This window comes from Astyanax mexicanus, chromosome 13, assembly GCF_023375975.1.
Source record: "Astyanax mexicanus isolate ESR-SI-001 chromosome 13, AstMex3_surface, whole genome shotgun sequence".
Classification (NCBI taxonomy): Eukaryota; Metazoa; Chordata; class Actinopteri; order Characiformes; family Acestrorhamphidae; genus Astyanax; species Astyanax mexicanus.
The window spans coordinates 408,703-428,307 of record NC_064420.1 but is presented as its reverse complement, the minus strand read 5'-3'; the positions used below and the strand labels follow the sequence as shown (position 1 = coordinate 428,307).

The 19,605-nt window shown below is 38.3% G+C and overlaps 1 protein-coding gene across 1 annotated transcript; it reads right to left on the bottom strand.

Moving 5' to 3' along the window:
- Positions 1-10: 10 nt before the first annotated feature.
- Positions 11-18,073, bottom strand: LOC103024807 (FHF complex subunit HOOK interacting protein 1A). The gene is made up of 13 exons (XM_022677030.2): positions 17,933-18,073; positions 14,970-15,004; positions 14,143-14,365; positions 12,591-13,295; positions 9,208-9,366; positions 8,344-8,430; positions 8,075-8,242; positions 7,904-7,983; positions 7,061-7,266; positions 5,100-6,290; positions 4,458-4,636; positions 4,140-4,260; positions 11-2,374 (listed from the first exon to the last, which is right to left on the bottom strand). The coding sequence occupies exons 3-13, from the start codon at positions 14,245-14,247 to the stop codon at positions 2,163-2,165; spliced, it is 3,213 nt and encodes a 1,070-aa protein (XP_022532751.2). The 5' UTR covers positions 14,248-14,365; positions 14,970-15,004; positions 17,933-18,073; the 3' UTR covers positions 11-2,162.
- Between the last annotated feature and the right edge of the window lie 1,532 nt (positions 18,074-19,605).

Here is a 19,605-nt window from a genome sequence, read left to right as displayed (position 1 = left end):
CCAGACTCTCAGAGTGTAAAAGATTTAATGTATAATTTCATACACGCCGTCTGCTTTACTGCCAAACGATGCAAAGAATTTCAGAAAAGAAGCAACAAAAAATTAACTTTTCAATGCATTTATAAATAAAAACACACTGGAAGAAAAAAAGCCATGAAATAACACAGAGCAACCAATCAGAGAAGAGGTATATCTGATATCTCACACTGTTCCAGCGCCGGGTTCTTCTGATGATCACTGATGAGTGCGCTTTCCATCAGTCTCAGGCACGTGCACTGTGACTCTAATCATTTTATACAAGCAAACCAGTCTGAACACGCCAGCAGCTTTAACAAATAAGGCCCTTAATCTGCAGCTTTACTGAGTCGCTGTGGGCAGAACACTCAATTACTAATGAAACTGTGCCACAGAAGGTCTGAGCGACGCCATAGAAGAACCACCATTTTTATAATGAAGACTATAATAAAGAGAGCACTTAAAAATGATGAGTTTCTTTGATTTAACCAAATTAAAAACCTCTGGAATATAATCAAGAGGAAGATGGATGATCACAAACCATCAAACCACCAAACTGAACTGCTTGAATTTTTGCACCAGGAGTAAAGCAGCATAAAGTTATCCAAAAGCAGTGTGTAAGACTGGTGGAGGAGGAGAACATGATGCCAAGATGCATGAAAAATCATTGTGATTAAAAACCAACCAGGGTTATTCCACTAAATATTGATTTCTGAACTCTTAAAACTTTATGAATATGAATTTGTTTTCTTTGCATTATTTGAGGTCTGAAAGCTCTGCAACTTTTTGTTATTTTCTGTAAATAAATGCTCTAAATGAGAATATTTTATTTGGAATTTGGGAGAAATGTTGTCTGTAGTTTATAGAATAAATCAACAATGTTAGAGAGTGATGAAGGGGTGATTGGTTCATGGCGTTGCGTTTTCGCACCTTTACTTTTTAAAGCACAGGTGCTACATTTTGAGAATGATGTGGAAATGCCCATGATTCAGAATAAAAACAGCATTAATTGTTTCATATTGATCAGAAAAAGTGCATTAGTAAAGACAAATCAACAACAATGTCCTTTACAAATAAAATAATAAAATAATAGAATATAAAAGAACTGAATTTTGACCCCTCCCAAGTGGATGGGTTTAATTGGCTGGTGTAAATAGGATTAACTTATACATTTTATACACTTTATACATTTTATACACTTGCATTTGATTGTTGCTACAAAAAAAACATATATTTCCATGATAATTGTACTGAGGCTGCACATCTGGGGGGGAAATAAGTATTTGATACTAGTTTTTCCACCTATAAAAGAATGGAGAAATCTGAAATTTTATCAAAGATACAATTTAATCTGTGACAGACAGAATCTAAAAAATATATAATAAATATTTAAGTAATTAATTTGCATTTTACTGTGTGAAATAAGACCTGTTACTGTTTCTTTAGTCATTAAGAAGCTCCTCCTCTTCTGCACTCATTACCTGTATTAACTGCACCTGCTTGAGTTTAGAGATAGAAGAACTATAAGTGCAACCTCAATAATACCATCCTAACTGTGAAGCATGGGGGTGGAAGCATCATACTGTGGGGTTACTTATCTGCAAAGTGGAAAGAGGCCATGTATTGCAAGATTTTGGCCAACAACCTCCTTCCCTCAGTAAGAGCATTGAAGATGAGTGGTGGCTGGATCTTCCAGCATGACAATGACCCAAAACACACAGCCACATTAACAGCAACAGCTTTTGATGTTACAGCAGCATTTCAAGGTCTCCAGACCTGAACCCAATATAAAGTCTGTGAAAAAAGCTGAAAATCCCCAAAATCTTCAAAATCTGGAGAAGATCTATATGGAGGATTGGGACGAAAATCCCTGCTGTAGAGTAGAGTTTGTGCAAACTTGTTTAAGAACTTCAGGAAACGTCTGACCTGTAGGTTTCAGGTTTCTGAATTTCATGCAATAAAATGTACATTAATTATTTAAAAATGTTGTTTTAGATTCTGTCTCTCACAGTTGAAGTGAACCTCTGATAAATATTACAGACCTCTCTATTCGTTATAGGTGTCAGTGTATGAAATACCTATTTTCCCCTCTGTAAGTGGAAAAAGTGCCGTTGTAAAAAGTTTATGTATATGTTAAATCCGAGGTTTTACTCCTCCGTGGGCGAGTCAGGGATGATGGAGTGTTCCTGGGCGATGGCTGCCAGCTCTTTGAGGAACTCAGCGTAGAGGAACATGGCGAACACTCTGTTCCTGGACTGAGGAGGAATCTTGGGACAGGGAGGAAGAGATTTCAGCAGCCGTCCAGGAACATGTCCATTCATAAACCAGCCGACTCCATTCTCCTGCAGGATATCCCGCTCTGGAAGGGGGGGGGGGGGGGGGGGCAGAAAAGAGGAAACTGTTTAGAAATTATGTCGGAAATTCAATTTTACTACAAATCAGGAGTGGATAAACATGTAAAATGTTACTTTATTTGAGTAATTCAGTTTAAAATGTGAAAATCATATATTATATAGATGTATTACACACAGAGTGATCTATATTAAGTGTTTATTTCTTTTATTGTTGTTGATGATTATGGTTTACAGCCACTGAAAACCCAACAGTCAGTGTTTTAGAAAATTAGAATATTATATTATATAAGACCAATTGGTACTTTTGTTACGCAGTGTGCCAAATCCTGCTGGAAAATGAAATCCACATCTCCATTAAAGTTGTTATCAGCAGAGGGAAGCTGTACAAAACCGCACTGACTTTAGACTTGATATTAAAACACAGTGGATCAACACCAGCAGATGACAGACATGTCTCTCCAAACACGGTTTGTGAAGGTCTAGCCACCACTGCTGCCAAAGTGTCTGAGATCCTCCTGAGATCCGCTGACCCATTTGTCCTGCGTCCAACAAACACGAGACAAACTCCAAACCCGACTGTTCACTTACTTACTGCCTGATATACAGATTAATACTGTATACCACTGACCTGCAGCTTGTGTCTTGGCATCATGTTCTCCTCCTCCACCAGTCTTACACACTGCTTTTGGATAACTTTATGCTGCTTTACTCCTGGTGCAAAAATTCAAGCAGTTCAGTTTGGTGGTTTGATGGTTTGTGATCATCCATCTTCCTCTTGATTATATTCCAGAGGATTTTAATTTGATAAAATCAAAGAAAATCATCATTTTTAACTGCTCTCTTATTTTTTTCAGAGCTGTATAGCCATGTTTTAGAGTGTTATAGCCATGTTTTAGAGTGTTATAGCCGTGTGTTGGAGTGTTATAGCCGTGTGTGATATGCTGAATGGTGGGAGGACAGTGGTTGTGTTTAGGCAGCAGATCAGCGCAGTGTGTGGTGGTGTGTTTCCACACGTGAGCCGGCTTGATGATACTCAGATTAGTGCAATCTTCTCCACTAATCACCTCAATGATCTCAGCTCTAAAGCTCTAACTCTGCACACACTACACTACACCACATGCAGGAGGAGAACCTGCCTGATGAAGTGAAGTCGACCAAAAGATACTCAAAAGCTCAACATCATGCCAAAATCCAAATAAATTCAGGAACAAATGAGAAAGAAACTAATTTATAAAGCTGTGGGACTCCAGAGAACCACAGTGAGAGCTATTATTCATTAATGGAGAAAACATGGAACACTGGTGAACATTCCCAGGCGCCCAAAATTACCACAAGAGCGCAGCGACGACTCATCCAAGAGGTCACAAAAGACCCACAACAACATCCAAAGAACCGCAGGTCTAATCTGCCTTAGTTAAGGTCAGCGTTCAGAAAATAAACATTATACCTACAGAAAAACATGGTGGTGGTAGTTTAATGTTCTGGGGCTATAAGACTTGCTGTGATAAATGGAACCATGAGTTCAGCTGTCTACCTAAAATTCTGTTCATGTCCTCAAGCTGAAATGAACTTGGGTCCTGCAGCAGGACAGTGACCCAAAACACACCAGAAAGTTAACCCTCGAATGGCTGAAGGAAAACAAAGTGAAGACTTTGAAAGGAGGTTCATACTGGAAAATCCTAAAATGTTTATAGAATTGAGTTACAACTCAACACAATTAACAGCACAGTCCAATCAAATCACAAAAACACACATTAAAATAGGATGTACCTCTATCCTTTAGGGCTTGGTCTTTGAGTAACAGGTACTGAGCAGCTTCTCTCACCATCTGAGCAAACTCCGGCCTGGACGCTACATACTGCTCAATCTGGCAACCAACAGAAACCAGAACCTGCAGGAGGACATACAGAGAATTGAAATTATATTACTCTCCTTCCCAAAAATTACAGCAAGTACAGAAAATAGATATATAATATAAAAGAATGGGAGACACTATATGTACAATACAACAAGGACACAAATAGACATACGTGAGACAGAAGCCAATAGTGCAAGGATGGGGACATTATGCCCCATACTGTTCAGTACCTGGTATAGAGAGCGGACGCTGGGCTGGAACGCAGGTCGTGTGCTGAGGAGGAAGCAGCGCAGTAGAGGTTGTGGATATGACGCCATCTGCGCCAGAATCCCCGTCACCAGCAGATTCACCTCCACAGAGTTCTCCAGCATGTTCTCCAGACGAGACAGCAGAACACTAATGAACGGTCCTGTAGAACAGTGGCAAGATTGTAGATGCGCTGCACTCTTTTCTGAGGATATGTACAGCTGGAGAAACTGACGGATGTATGATGTATTATAATCGAGTCGATGCATTATCCTCTGAGCGCCCTGTGATGCTACTCGGCAGTTTGAAAAGAGGCGGAGTCTAACTTCACATGTGTCGGAGGAGGCGTGTGCTAGTCTTCACCCTCCTTGTGTTGTGGCATCACTATATACAGTAGTAGAGTAGCAACTGAACGGGTGGGTCAATCAGCCAGATAAATTGTAAAAAAATCCACTCCAAATCATTAGTTCCTATTAATTAGCTTGAAAAAAGTAATGAACTGAATATTTGGCAACCAACATTATTCAGCTAAAAAAGTGAAAGAATAGTTAATGCAGAAAAATGACTTTTTGGATGATGCAATCAAATTACAAAAAAAACACATTCCTACTTGAAAACTAACTCACCTGTAAATGGGACGCCATGGTTCTTTCCATCAGGAGCTTTATCCTCATCCTCTTCTTCATAATCATTATAAAATGAATTAAAGTCCACCTCCTCTTCCTCGCCGTGCAGCAGCGTGGTTAATCTCTGGAAATGAACTTCATCTTCTACTATACTCTCTTCATCTCCTCCTAAAGTGCGGATCAGCTGGAGACACTGGGAAATGAAGTCATCTCCGGAGGTTTTGAGGAGTGTGTCCTGCTCCTGTGAGACGGTTTTATTGTCCAGGTGGATGAACTCTTCCTCAGAGACATGTCCATTTAATATCTGTACAGATTCTATAGATTCCAGGTTCTTTATATTGATGCTTGATTCTAAAAAACTCTCGAGTGCTTTTCCACTGTTTCTGGACTCCAGAAGACACTCCGTTCCAGGTTTAGGGTGGTTGATGAGGTTGCGTGCGTGGTTGATGATGTTCATGTGGTTTTGTAGGTGGTTGTGTAGGTGGTTGTGCGTGTTGCTGTACGTGTGGAGCTGCACGCTGTTGTTGTTGTTGTTGGTTTCGGTTCGTACGTGGCTGCGTGAGCGGTTGTGATTCTGGTTTCGTTGAGTCGTTTTGAAGGAAGCTCTTCTGTCGTCTTTAGCGTCTTTCTGTGCGATTAGACTGTAAACTAAGACGTCATCTTGGAAGTCGGACTCTTCTATGTAGGACCCGCGGATCAGCATGATGGCGCTCTTCCTCATCTCCTGAATGTGTTTCGGGGGCTCGTCCGGGATCGAGTGCACCGCTATGTGGGAATTCTCCTGTATCTGCTGGTTTTCCTCTGATTCCGGAGCAACGTCGAAAGTATCGTCCCATTCTAACTCCAGTAGAGTCCCGCCCCTCTCTCGCTCGCATATTGAACTGGTTTCAGAGGGAGGCTGTGGAGTCGGGGGCTGAGGGGGAGGAGTCTCCAGAGGTGGAGCATCTATCTCTACGTCTTTCGCTTTTTCCATCCCTCGCTCGTCTATCTCCTCCTCCCCACAGTATTCCTCAGGTGTAGGGTTCAGTCCATTATAAGGTGCAGACCATGTCCTACAGGCCTGGACGCTGGTGTTGATGATGCTGCGTGCGTCGCTCAGGTACTGGAGGTAGTTCTTGTCCATCAAGGGCTCTGGGTTCGTCAAACGCGAGTGTGCTGCATTGTCCCCACCGGAGAAAAGATCCTCAAGCCCTGCAATTAAAAAAAGACAACATTAGAGCTTGAAACCAGGATCACACTACACGATTTTGGCATGCTAAATATCTGTTTCAGTCAGTGACTGGGAGTCAAAAGCAGTCAAAAATTCCCTAAAGCAAATAGGATCATGTAGTAAGAGAAAGAGAACCACAGGTCCAGAACAAACATTTATAAAGAGTCTGAACACTTTCATCAGCAAATCACTGTAAAACTCTAGAGGGCGCTCACGAGTGAGTCTTCTATAAATGTACATATTTCAGTATAAAATAAATTCTGATTTTGCTCAGTTGCTTCATATGAACCCATTAATTCTGGGCTCACTTCCAGTGGGTATTCTCCTCTCTAGAGATTCTCTGGTTTGGCATCGCTAGTTCTCCTGTGTGTGTTTAGTTCTGGGATGTTCTCATAAAAAAAAAGTGTTTCTAAAGAGCAGGCTGGTGATTTTCCACTGTGAAAAATCATGTAATTCATCACCCTGTGTCGTTGGTCAGTCGTATAATGCATAATTTTAGAAATCCTGTGATGCCAAGAATCATTTCTATAGTTCTCAGACTAGTAATTAGTGATTAAGCCGAGTTCTAGACTGCTCAGTATTTCTAATTAGAGATTAATCATTAAAAGAATGTCCAAGTCCTTCACTAGACTTAATCCCTGTTCTGGAAACCGGCCTCTGAAGTGTAAAACCAGCGAATAGCAGGTCAGTGTCTAGTAGTCTAGAAAGTGTCTGATAAAAAAAGCCATCTCAATAATAAAAACTCAATTACCCATATTCCCCTTCAGCAGCCCTTCGGTGACCTTTGACCAGAGGATGTAGTCTGGTTTAGGGGGCAGAGTGGGTGAGGGGCAGGGTTTGGAGATGAAGAAGGATGGAGTGAGATGGAGGAGTGCAGCAGCGACGGATGAGTAGCAGTCTCTCTCTCTCAGTTTACGTCTCTCGCTGGACAACAGGTGAGTGCAGGGAATCAGATACCTGCAGAAACAAAAACATTATACACACGTTATACACACATTATAATGCATTCATAAAGCATTAAAACATACTTATAAATATCTGTACAAATATATAACAATGTATAACCATGATTATTAAGCCTTATGAACTGTGATCATAATGCATCGTTATCTGTGTTTATAAGATGTTTTATGTCAATATGAAGAACCTCAGACTGTCTCCTCTGATTGGTCGAAGCTGTCTGGCAGAGCAGGAGCATATATCTGTGCAGTTAATTTAACACACTTCTAGCGCTTTTAAACACAGTGTTTTCAATGGGACATGCAGCACAGATGTACATGTAGTAAATGGAGTGTTGCGGCTGGTAGCAGTGAACGCAGCACATACTCTGTGTGTAAACAGCATGGAGCAGCAGAGGCAGCGTTTGCTCATAAAACTGCACCTTATCAACAGTTTATCTCAAATAAAAGGAGTATATTTTATATCTGGGTCGGATTGAGACCGGATCACGTTCTCACCACAAGAGAATCCAGATCATCTCCTCTAGCAGGTCTCGGTTTGGTTGTTTTCATCCGGACCCGAGTGTGTTTCTCACACTTTGAGTAAGTTCTGCATCTCTTCAATACAAAGAAATAACATGTACTTCAGTACTTACCTGAGAATGAGCTGCAGCATAACATCCTCACAGTACAGACCAATCAGAGTGCGAAACAGAGCCAGAGAAACTGTACCCAACTAAAAAAACACAGAAAAAAATATGACATAATTAATTTACAGTATAATTAAAAATATAATATAATTTAGTATAATTTCACAACAGACGCACCTGAAAGGGCGTGTTGATTCTGCTGACCAGGGTGTCCAGGATGTTCACGTTGTCATGGCGATGTCTGAGGATGAAGATGAGGAAGGTCTGGAGGAGGGCGGGGTCACTGATACTCCGCAAAAACAGCTCCAGATACGCTGTCGTCGTCATCACTTCCTCCAGAGTCAGCTGACCAATAAACACACAGTGGAGGAGATTTATAAATAAATAAATAAATAAATAATAAAGCAGGACATATAATAAGCTAATAAATGAACACACAGTCTCACCTTATGTAAAGCAGGAGCCATGACCGGCACCAGGAAGCCGTTATAGATGTAACCCAGCAGCTGATCTCTGATGGAGGGGTGGGCCACCTGATAACACACACACAAAAAATTCAGCGAATCAGATAATTCAGCAGAGATTATTAATAATATTTCTAAACTTTTAAATAAACATTTTCAGATTGAACACAGAAAATAGTTGAAGAAATGTTCTGAGCTGATGTACGGCAACATCGACAGAGATTTAATATTGGCCATGTAGAATTGGGCCATATGTGGTTTATACCTGGCAACTGGAGAGCTGGCAAAAGTAGAGCGGGCCAATTGCCCTATTATACTTGGCAACCGGGGTGTTGGTACAAGCAACTCAGATGATTCCAATATTATACAGCAACCAGAATTTTGGCACATGCAGCTCGGGCTGTTTGATGTATTATACTTGGCAACCGGGGTGTTGGCACATGCAGCATGGGCCGACTGATGTATTATACTCAGCAACCGGGGTATGAGCATATGTAGCTTGGGCCAATTCCCATATTATACTTGGCAACCAGAGTGTTGGCACATGCAGCTCGGGCTGTTTGATGCATTATACTCGGAAACTGTGTTTTGGCACATGCAGCATGGGTCAACTGATGTATTATACTCAGCAACCGGGGTATGAGCATATGTAGCTTGGGCCAATTCCCATATTATACAATGGCACATGCAGCTCAGGCCAATCGGCCATGGTCTTGCTAGACTTTCGCTTTTGTGAGGTTGGTATGGTTTTGTTAAATGGTGCTATAGTAACAGGGTGGTTGCTATGGTATTTCAGGTGGCTATATGTTACACACCTGTGTGTGTGTGTGTGTGTGTATGTCTCACCTTGCACACAGTGCTACAGAAGTGTAGAGAGTTGAGGAACTGGACGAGGGCGGGAACCTGCATCCAATCAGCTCGCTCTAAACAGTGCCATCCCTCACTGTACACCTCTAACTTCGCCGGGAGCCAAGAGTACAGACCACTCAGACCTGTAGCCAGAACCTGAACACACACACACACACACACACACACACATATAAATGTACCAAACTATTAAACTCAAAAACACCTGAAACTCATCCACAGAAACTACAAGGAAATACAGGCTAGGTGAGACTGATATGGACAAATAGTGTAATGTGTAATAACGTGTAAATGATGTGTAAATACTGATGTTAATGTAAAAAAAAACAATTTATTGCTATAAATTCCAATAATAATGCAGCAAAAATATTTTGAAGTTCTCATTACATTTGCAAAAAAAAGGCAAATTCTTAAAACCTAGAGGTTTGGACATCCCCTGGTACTTTAGTTTGTATAATCTACATTTATTTGGTGGTGCACCACCTTAGTGTGCTTCACGTTTCACAGTTTGAGCTACACAACCACTGAATTACACAATTGTAACTAGTGTTATTATTATTATTATTATTATTATTATTATTATTTACTACTAATTCCAGTCCACTGTAAAAAAACAAAAACAGAACACTCTGCGTTCTGTAACACATGGGGGCGTCTGCACGTGGGTTTATTTGGGTCAGGGGAATAAAGAGGGAATAAAAGCAGAGAATAATCCCGCAGTAAAAATCGCTCTGTCTCTGAACTGCAGAAATCCCGTGACTGAGATTAAAATCTGCTCAGATTAACAGAGCGGGGGAGGGGAATCAGCCATGCTGGTTTGTTTTTGTAGTGTAGTACACTGAGTGTGTGTGTGTGTGTGTGGTAAGGCCTATCTGGGTGGGCACTGGGTTCACTGGAATTTATTGGCACCCAGCCTGTGATTGTATTGAATCCCACAATCTCTCTCTCTCTCTCTCTCTCTCTCTCTCTCTCTCTCTCTCTCTCTCTTTCTTTCAGTTCGGTGGTGTTTCATTGGCATGAGTATAATTATATACAAAACAATTATCAAAACAAGTAAACAGATATTACAAAATAATAATAACAACAATAAAATAAATAAATAAACAGACAGAGGGAAAATAGTAATATTAAAAAGACGAGTGATCAATAAAGGACGTGAATAAAATTAGTTAAAAATCATGTTGAAGTTCAATTAAATACATTTTTTAAAACTCTCTCTCTCTTTTTCTCTCTGTTTCTCTCTCTCTCTCTCTCTCTACAGTGGACTCCTCCTCCTCTTCCTCTTTCCTGTGTAATTATAATAACACTGTTGCATAAGAGCTTATCTGCTCAGGATTTCCACCATCACCAGTCACACAGCCTCTGTCTGTGTAGCTATTGTGTGTGTGTGTGTGTGTGTGTGAGTGTGTGTGTGTGTGTGTGTGTGTCTGTGTGTGTGAGAGTGTGTGTGTGTGAGAGTGTGTGTGTGTGTGTGTGTGTGTGTAACTGCAACTAGGCATTTCACAATTACAAGTTTTAATCTGACTAGAAATTGTGTTTCTAATAAAAAGTGACGTAACAGGGGTTATTTAAAGGTGACTCTCAGAGAAATACAGAAGAACCATTTTAAAGGTATTTATATAGAACATTCATATCTAACATTTCCAACAATACAAACAAACAAACAGTTATTTGAGTTATAGCTGTAGCTATTTATATATACAGCACTATATCTCAGCCCAGTGGAATTGTTGAACTGATGTCTTGCTGCCTGTCTCACTGTTTCCAAATGAAAAATAAGGAAATAATACACCAATACGCTACGGCTACAGTTCTCAGCTAACGTTAGATATTCTAACACAGCTGTGTTGTCAAAAAGAGAAGCTAAACTATCCATCTTATTCTGCCACGCCCCTTTAAAGAGTTAGTTTTAGTTCTACATTTGTGTTGGAATATCTGATCACTTCATATTTAATGTTTTGTGGTTGTATCAGTTTCATCACTTTTTGTAAACTCATCTATCTATCTATCTACTATATATATATAGTATATAGCATATCTAATATTACATTTGCAATTCCCATTTGGAAAATAAATAGTTTTTGTTTTTTGTAGTTTTTGGCATTGAATAGTTCCAGTTTCCATGATTTGTAAATGTTAATGTACTGAAACCTGAAATATTGTATATAAAATCTGCCCACTGTTCTCTTGTCTCTGTTTCTCTAAACCTTTTCTTAAGATATTTATCTGAGATCTGAGTTTTATTCAGGCGCTCACAGGCCCACTGTTTCTCTCAGAGTCTCAGAACAGAGGGGTTGTGTGTGTGTGAGTCTCTCTGATGAACACACACCGCCTGCAATCTGATTCTGGATCAACAGGCTCGCTCTGTGAACTCAGACCCGGAGAACAATTCCCCTTCAGTCAGACCTGCTGGATCATTTAATCCTCCTGATAAAGCTGCAGAATCCAGAGCTGCTGCAGAGACTTTCAGTACTGAAACAACGAGCAGCGTCTTTTTATCTGCTCTCGATTCACCAACAGTGAATTTTATCAGTTATAAACACCGACCTTAAAGAGACACTGAACCCTAAACCAGGGGTGACCCAGCTTTATAAACACAACAAGCCACAAAATAAAACTATACAAATATCAGACCTACAGCAAACACAAGACATAACACTTTTACTAATTCTTTTCACTTTTCACAAATTCCCCATCACTGTATGGCTTTTTAGCACAAGCGATATTTTAATGCCAGGTAACAGGTGTCACACCTGGTGCTGAGAGTGCTCCTGTCTCTCCCACACTCTGTCCACATGAAAAAGGCCTTTTCAGACACTGAAAATTAAGGTTTAAAATATTTAAAATATCCGGATTCGTGTGGACAGGGCCTCACATCTGCCTGCGATCTCCAGTATCCAACTACATTGCCCAGAATGCACCACACACTGACATCACACCCGTTCCCGATCACATAACACTGCATATAACACCACCAGGAAGTAAATCACCTGATTCTTTAGTTAGGACTCTTTGTTGAGTATTGCATAATTCACAGTTGTGTAGTGAGGTAAAAGGTATATATTTATATAACTTTTATGTACCTTTTTTATTTCTCAAATCGTCCCTAAGCAATAAAATTCACTCATGATATGATTTTTTATTTTATTTTGTCCAATGCAGTAGGACAAAGAGGCTGTGAGGCTGTAAATCATCATGTAATCATGTATATGAATCATCCAGGAGTGGATACTTACTTAAGGTTTCCGGAAAAAGAAAATGTAAAATTGTATTTGTATTAAATAACATTGTGCAAAATGTTCAAAAAAACAGAAATTAGCTGTAAATGATCACAAATCAATATTAATGCCACTCCCACTCACCGGGCAGAAGTACGTGTTCTGGGCGATGTGATTGGCCACGACGGCGTTGCGTGCCGACAGAGCCATGATGAGCGTGAGAGCGTCCCTGGCCTGCACCCCCACGGGGCCGTCCCGGTGGACGAAGGGCACCAGCAGGGAGAAGAGCAGGAAGTTGGCGGCTCCCTGATCCTGACTGCTGTGGAAGAAGAGCTCCAGGACGGAGGCGTCCCGCGCCAGGACCAGGCACAGCTGATGCAGCAGCCGCACCAGCTCCACCTCCACCGCGGGGCCCGCGGGGCCCATCGCGGAGCTCCTGCTGGGCCCCAGGGCGCAGGAGGGCCCCAGGGCGCAGGGGCCGGAGCAGGCGGACAGCACCATCATGAGGGGCTTGAGGATGGGCTTGTGGTGCAGCAGCGGTTGGCGAGACTGAGCCACCAGCATCTCGTACATGCGCAGCTGCTCCAGCTTCATATCGTCCGTGAACTCGCGCCGCAGACTCCAGAGAAACAGCTTCTCCATTACGTTCTCCACCACCACAAACTCCAGGATGGGGCCCATGGCTCCGCCCGTGCCGGACTCCTCCTCCATCAGCAGGAACAGCATGTGCTCCACGTAGTTCTGAACCGCGCTCGCCTCGTCCCCGGGGATCGGGCCCAGCCGGCAGGGGGGGAGTCCCGCCCCCCCGTTACTGCGCGCCGGATCGTGCTTCTCCAGAATCCGCAAAACCTTTAAAATAATACAAGAAAATTAGCCAATCACATTACTGTGCTCCTGAGTCCAAATCTGAATCCGAGTAATTGATTTTAAGTATTTGTCGATACCGAATCTTGAACAGATATTTTTTGGCAATGCAGAAAAAAAATTTATATGCATTACTTGATGGATCTCAAACAATCCAAACAACAATTTTTTCAAATAATTTTATTTATTTTTCCTTAATTTACATGGCCAATTACTCAACCCACTCATTAGGACTCCCCCTATCACTAGAGATGCTCCAACACACCAGGAGGGTAAAGAAGACCAGCACACGCCTCCTCCGATACACATGTCAGACAAGTCAGACTTCGCCTCTTTTTGAACTGCTGCTGATTAGCAAGTAGCATCACAGCGCTAACGCTCGGAGGAAAGCGCAGCGACTCGGTTCTGATACATCAGCTCACAGACGCAGGCTTGTGCTGATTCACATCACCCTAGGAGTGATGAGGGGAAAGAGAGAGCGCCATCTACTGTACTGTACCCACCCAGAGAGAGAGCAAGACCAACTGTACTTTCTCTGGGCTCCGGCAGCTGACGGCAAGCTGCATGACTGGGACTCGAACCAGCGATCTCCCGATTTATCATAGTGGCAGTGCTTTAGACTGCTGGACCACTCGGAGCCCCAAACAATGCCACATTTGTTTGTATAAAGAAGAGTAGATATTTTGTTAGAAATTAAATTTAATAAAAATATATATTGTTATAATATATTATGATATGATATGCATGTAATACTACAAAAAATAAATAAAGATTTGTCCTCCTGCTTGTTTGATGTTTTGAATTTTTACTGAATGAATAAATAAATGATTACCTGAGCCCAGTGGTTTTTAAAGACGATCATGCAGGTCTCTGGATCCACACCCTTCAGGTTCAGGGCCCGGGTCCTGGTGCCAAACGAGACCACAGACGCCATCATACTGCGGGCAGGTGGGAGGAGCTAGACCATGATGCACTTCAGCTCGACAGCTGGCTGTTTGCTATTATGGTAAAACAGCAGCAGTAAAGCTGGATACAGCGAGAAACTGCTCCTAATCCTGGAGGGAAAAAGAGGGAAAGATAAATGAATAAATACAAAAACACAACACAACCGATCAACTCTCTTTATATTATATTGATCCATTACACACAGAGAGTGATCTGTTTCAGATGCATGCTTTTCATATACATAAATAAACAGCTAAAATAATTAATTGTCCACATTTTTTTTCATTTTCACATACAGTAAATCTATTTTTATCCTTTAGAAGCACTAAAAAATATATATAGTTTTTTATTATTGCACATGGAGATTTATAGCAACATAAGCTGCCTTCTAGACAAAATCTTTTCCGGGAACAACCACACATTTTTCAAAAAGATAATGCAAATCCACATGCTGCACACACAGTAAAGGCGTGGCTGTTAAAATAGAAGGTGTAGGTATAGAGATACTGGACTGATGATATATTTAGCTTTCAGGAAACACACTTTTTGTTTCTGTAACTTGGAGAAAATTACTCATTTAATCCGTGTTTATACTACAGTTGTTCTGGGATCTGGGCCTGACTTCCTCTCCTGCAGACGCCGAGGCTCTTCCCTACAGGGCGGAGACCCCGACTCCGACATTCCCAACATTCCTAAGTGTTCCTCAGAACTTACCTCAGCAGAGCCATGGTATCAGGTGGAGCCCAGCACTGAAACAGAGCGAGAACCAGACTGTTAAAAAACACAACAGGTATACAGCTCTGTTAAAAAATGAAACTTCAGTTTCTGAATCAGTTTCTCTGATTTTACTATTTATAGGTTTATGTTTTAGTAAAATGAACATTGTTGTTTTATTCTATAAACTACAGACAACATTTCTCCCAAATTACAAATAAAAATATTCTCATTTAGAGCATTTATTTACAGAAAATGAGAAATGACTGAAATAACAAAAAAGATGCAGAACTTTCAGACCTCAAATAATGCAAAGAAAACAAGTTCATATTCATAAAGTTTTAAGAGTTCAGAAATCAATATTTGGTGGAATAATCCTGGTGGTTTTTAATCACAGTTTTTATCATGCATATTGGCATCATGTTCTCCAGTATTACATACTACAGATAATAAATACCACAGATTTACCCTGTGACAAAAACCTTGCTGAATTTGGCACATTTTAATGACTTTTTATTGTATTTCAGATATAGTAAGGGAAATTAACTATAAATATAATTGATACATTTAAACTCTGTTGATCTTTTGATGTTTATTGTCTGATTGGACAGAGCTTTATCAGAAATGTACATTTTTTTTCTTTTTTTTAATCTCTGACCAGGGGGTGAAGGAGGAGTTAGGATAAACAACAAATCCATCAATCTGTGGATTAATCTCTCTCTCTCTCTCTCTCTCTCTCTCTCTCTCAGACACACAAATACACAGCAGATGGAGGAGAGAGAGAGAAACAGTGATTTGCTCTAATTTCCTGCTATAAAGCGGATTGTTTTTCTCATTTTGCTCTTTATTGATATAGAGGTTAAAAACAATAACTGGGAAATTACTGGAGGGTGGTTGTTCAGTGCCTTTACTTTACTTAATTTTGACTATTAAAAACTACTAAACTTTTATTGTAGACAATCAGACCCTAAAAGACCATGTCAAATCCCTTTGAGGGTAGATTTACAATGTTTGTTCTTACAAAAAAAACCCAGTAGAGTAAAATACTACTGTTATGCTATAGCTATGTCCTTAACAAATAACTTCAAACTAAAATTAAAGTCACCTTTGGATGCTTTTTCCTCCTAAAATTAGGATTCAGGTCTTTTATCTATATATTATATCTACTCTGTCTACCTATAATGTGTGAATGAACAGCCACGTGGTTTAATATTCATTACATAACGTTATTAGATATTGATTTATGCAGTGCAGGATCCTGTTAGAGGCCTAACACTAATCTATCTGCAGAGGCTGAGCTGTATAATATCATACTGTACAGTGTTTCATCTAACTACTTTGTATAGACTCAGCTTTATTATTATTATAACATTTTTTTTAACTTAGTGAGTATAACTGAGCCTGTCTGTAAATTGATGCCAATTATTATTAATATTATTATTATCGGAAATATAATGATGATGATAATAATCGCTGCATATCTTTAAATAAATCTCAAGTTAGTCATGCCTAATTTCATTTTCTTGTGTAATGTTTTTTTTTATATTTTGAATGTTGTTTTTAACAAAAAATATTTTTTATTATTATTTTAATTAATGTCTAAACTCATTAACTTACAAATTCATGGAAAACAAGGGTCACACTTACTATGAACCTCTGGGTGAAACCAGTAAAGGTTTATTGATTGTTTAAAGGTAGGCGTAAAATAACATTGATAATATTGTGATTTTTCTTTTTTTTTTTTTGCAATACTTTAGCGATTTTTAAAAAAACAGAATAACTTTTTTATTATTAATATTATTTTCCTTAAATAAATAATAAATTGAAGACAGGGGTTCATTTTCCAATGTGTTTAATCCCTGCCCACTAGATCACAGTGTTCTGATTGGATAAAAAGTCCATTAATATTAATATTATGGTATAATTATTTAAAGTATTGTAATATATATATACTGCTGTATATTGAATCGTAAGTTCTATGCATATATTTATATATATATCTTTATAAAGCAGATTTAAATCGCCGGTGTTTCAACACTGTGTTTAATATAGATACACTACTGTACGCTTCTATATAAAGACTCTTAATCTAAATGTTTTAGGTAGTGTCCTCAAACAACCTCAAAACCTCAGCAGTTATTTATATTTTATTATTTATGTAAAATAATAATAATTATTAAAACAAATAAATTGTAATTAATGATAGTTTGGGAAATATATAGTATATTCTTTACCTGCTGCAGTGAAAAAATATAGATTAAAATACTGTTTACTGTTATATATGTAAATAACAAACATAAATACAAAATAAACACAATAAATCACCAATATATCACCATTAGCACATATTATTGAGGTAATGTCTATTTATTTCTTCTATATTAAGAGTGTTGATCTAATAGTTTTAGATACTGTCCCTAAAGAAGAACTTAATATCCAGCAATTATTATATATCAGAGCCAGTATAATATCACTATATTATTATTATTATTATTATTATTATTATTATTATTATTATTATTATTATTAAATATTATTATTATTATTATTATTATTATTATTATTATTATTATTATTATTATTATTATTATTAAATATTATTATTATTTATCTTCACCTAATACAGTCTATCCACATTGTGTGTATGGAGTCACAGTTATTAAAGGACTGACTGTTTAAAATACTGTTCACTCTATATGTTTTATATGTAAATAATTATAATAAAATATATTTAGGTCATGAACATTTTGTATCGCTTCTATATAAAGAGAGTTAAACTAATAGTTTTAGATACTCGCTGTCCTCACAAAACCTCAATATCCAGCAGTTTTTACATATCAGAGACAGTAAAAGCTCATTATAAAAAAGCTACTCTACATAACTCTAGATAGATAAATATTATATATATAATAAATACATAAATAAATAAACAAAAATAAATCCTCTAGGTTCCACAGTCTTACCTGCTGAAAATAAATCCATTAAACTCCTGTAAAAGTTCTCTCAGATGAACAGTCTCTCCATTCTAGCTGAAACCGGTGTTTTTTGGGTAATAAATGAACTTTTTTTCTCCGTGTTTCTGCTGTTGATCAGCGCGGAGCTCCACTCACTAATCCCTCCTCACACAAGGTGCGCTCAGACTCCACCCTGATCCACGCGAAGCCATGCCCCCTTTACATACGCTGACCAATGGGGTCACAGAGAGCAGTGTTAAGAGGCGGGGCTGAACCAACACTAGTACACATACACTATACAGCGGGGAAAATAATAATAAAATAACAATAATAATTAAATAATTAATTTAATAAATGTATTGCATGAAATATGAAAGTATTTGGTACTGTTTGTAGTGTACTGTTTATACAATATCATATTGTATACTTTACAGTTATAACTAGGATTTTTAGTCCTATACAAATCTCTAATGTAGATTTAAAAAGCACAATCTACATTTTTTCACAATGTCAAAAACCTAAAACGTTTATTATTATTATTATTATTATTATTATTATTACTATTATTATTATTATTATTATTATAACTATATCATACTACATTGTTCTATTTTACTAATACTAATTATCTAACATACTTTACTATATCTATCTTATTGTATATGCATTTACTGTGTTATTAATGTCAATATTTTTTATATTTACTGCTGACTTTTTTTGTGGTGCGTCATTTTGTGTATGCAAAATATGTTTGAAAAAATAAACAAAAATATATATTTACAAATAATAAAAAAAACAACTAAAATGTAAATATATTGACCTGATGGCAGGACAAATTATTAAACAGTAAGGTGGTATTATCTGACAGGTAATTTACTGGCAATCTTACAGTAATTATCTATTATTTATTATTTTTATTACTATTTACTATTACTATTTCTATTTTTTCCAGGTCTGTCTGTAGACAAACACAGATAGACTGGAGCACAGAGACACGACAGGTGGCAGACTGACCGACAGGTTAAGCTCCCTCCATGTGTGTGTGTGTGAGTGTGTGTGTGTGTGTGTGTGTGTGTGTGTTTGTGTGTGTGTGTGTGTGTGTGTGTGTGTGTGTTTGTGTGTGTGTGTGTGTGTGTAACCTGTCCTATATAAGTTCATACACCTAATAGCTAAAACAGGAGAGAAAGTACAGAGATATAATACACAGATATAAACACAGAGTTCAGGGTCGTTCTAAAAAAACGCATTTAATGCAAAAATGTCTTATTTTTTCATATAGTGTTTTTATATACAATTAAACATAATCTTATATTATTTATATATTTATAAATTAATGATTACATCAGTAAATACTGTAGTATTTGTGCAGCTCTGGATCAGACCTGGCATTACTCATTCGCGGGGTTTTAGCGCCCTCTAGCGCTCACTCATTTACACACAATCAAACCCACACTCATAGCTGATCCTCTGCACCTGTTTCAGTGAAGTGATCAAATTTCCTCTTTTATTCTGTGAATTAGAGTATTTTCACATTTTCAAATTATAAAAAAATATAAATTACGTTAATTTTTATATTTCATAATGTATAAATAATTCGTTTTTAGTCTACTTATGTCTTATTTTGTAATTATTAGTCATTTGGTAAAATTTGTAAAATGATGAATTGTATAACCTCTCACTGT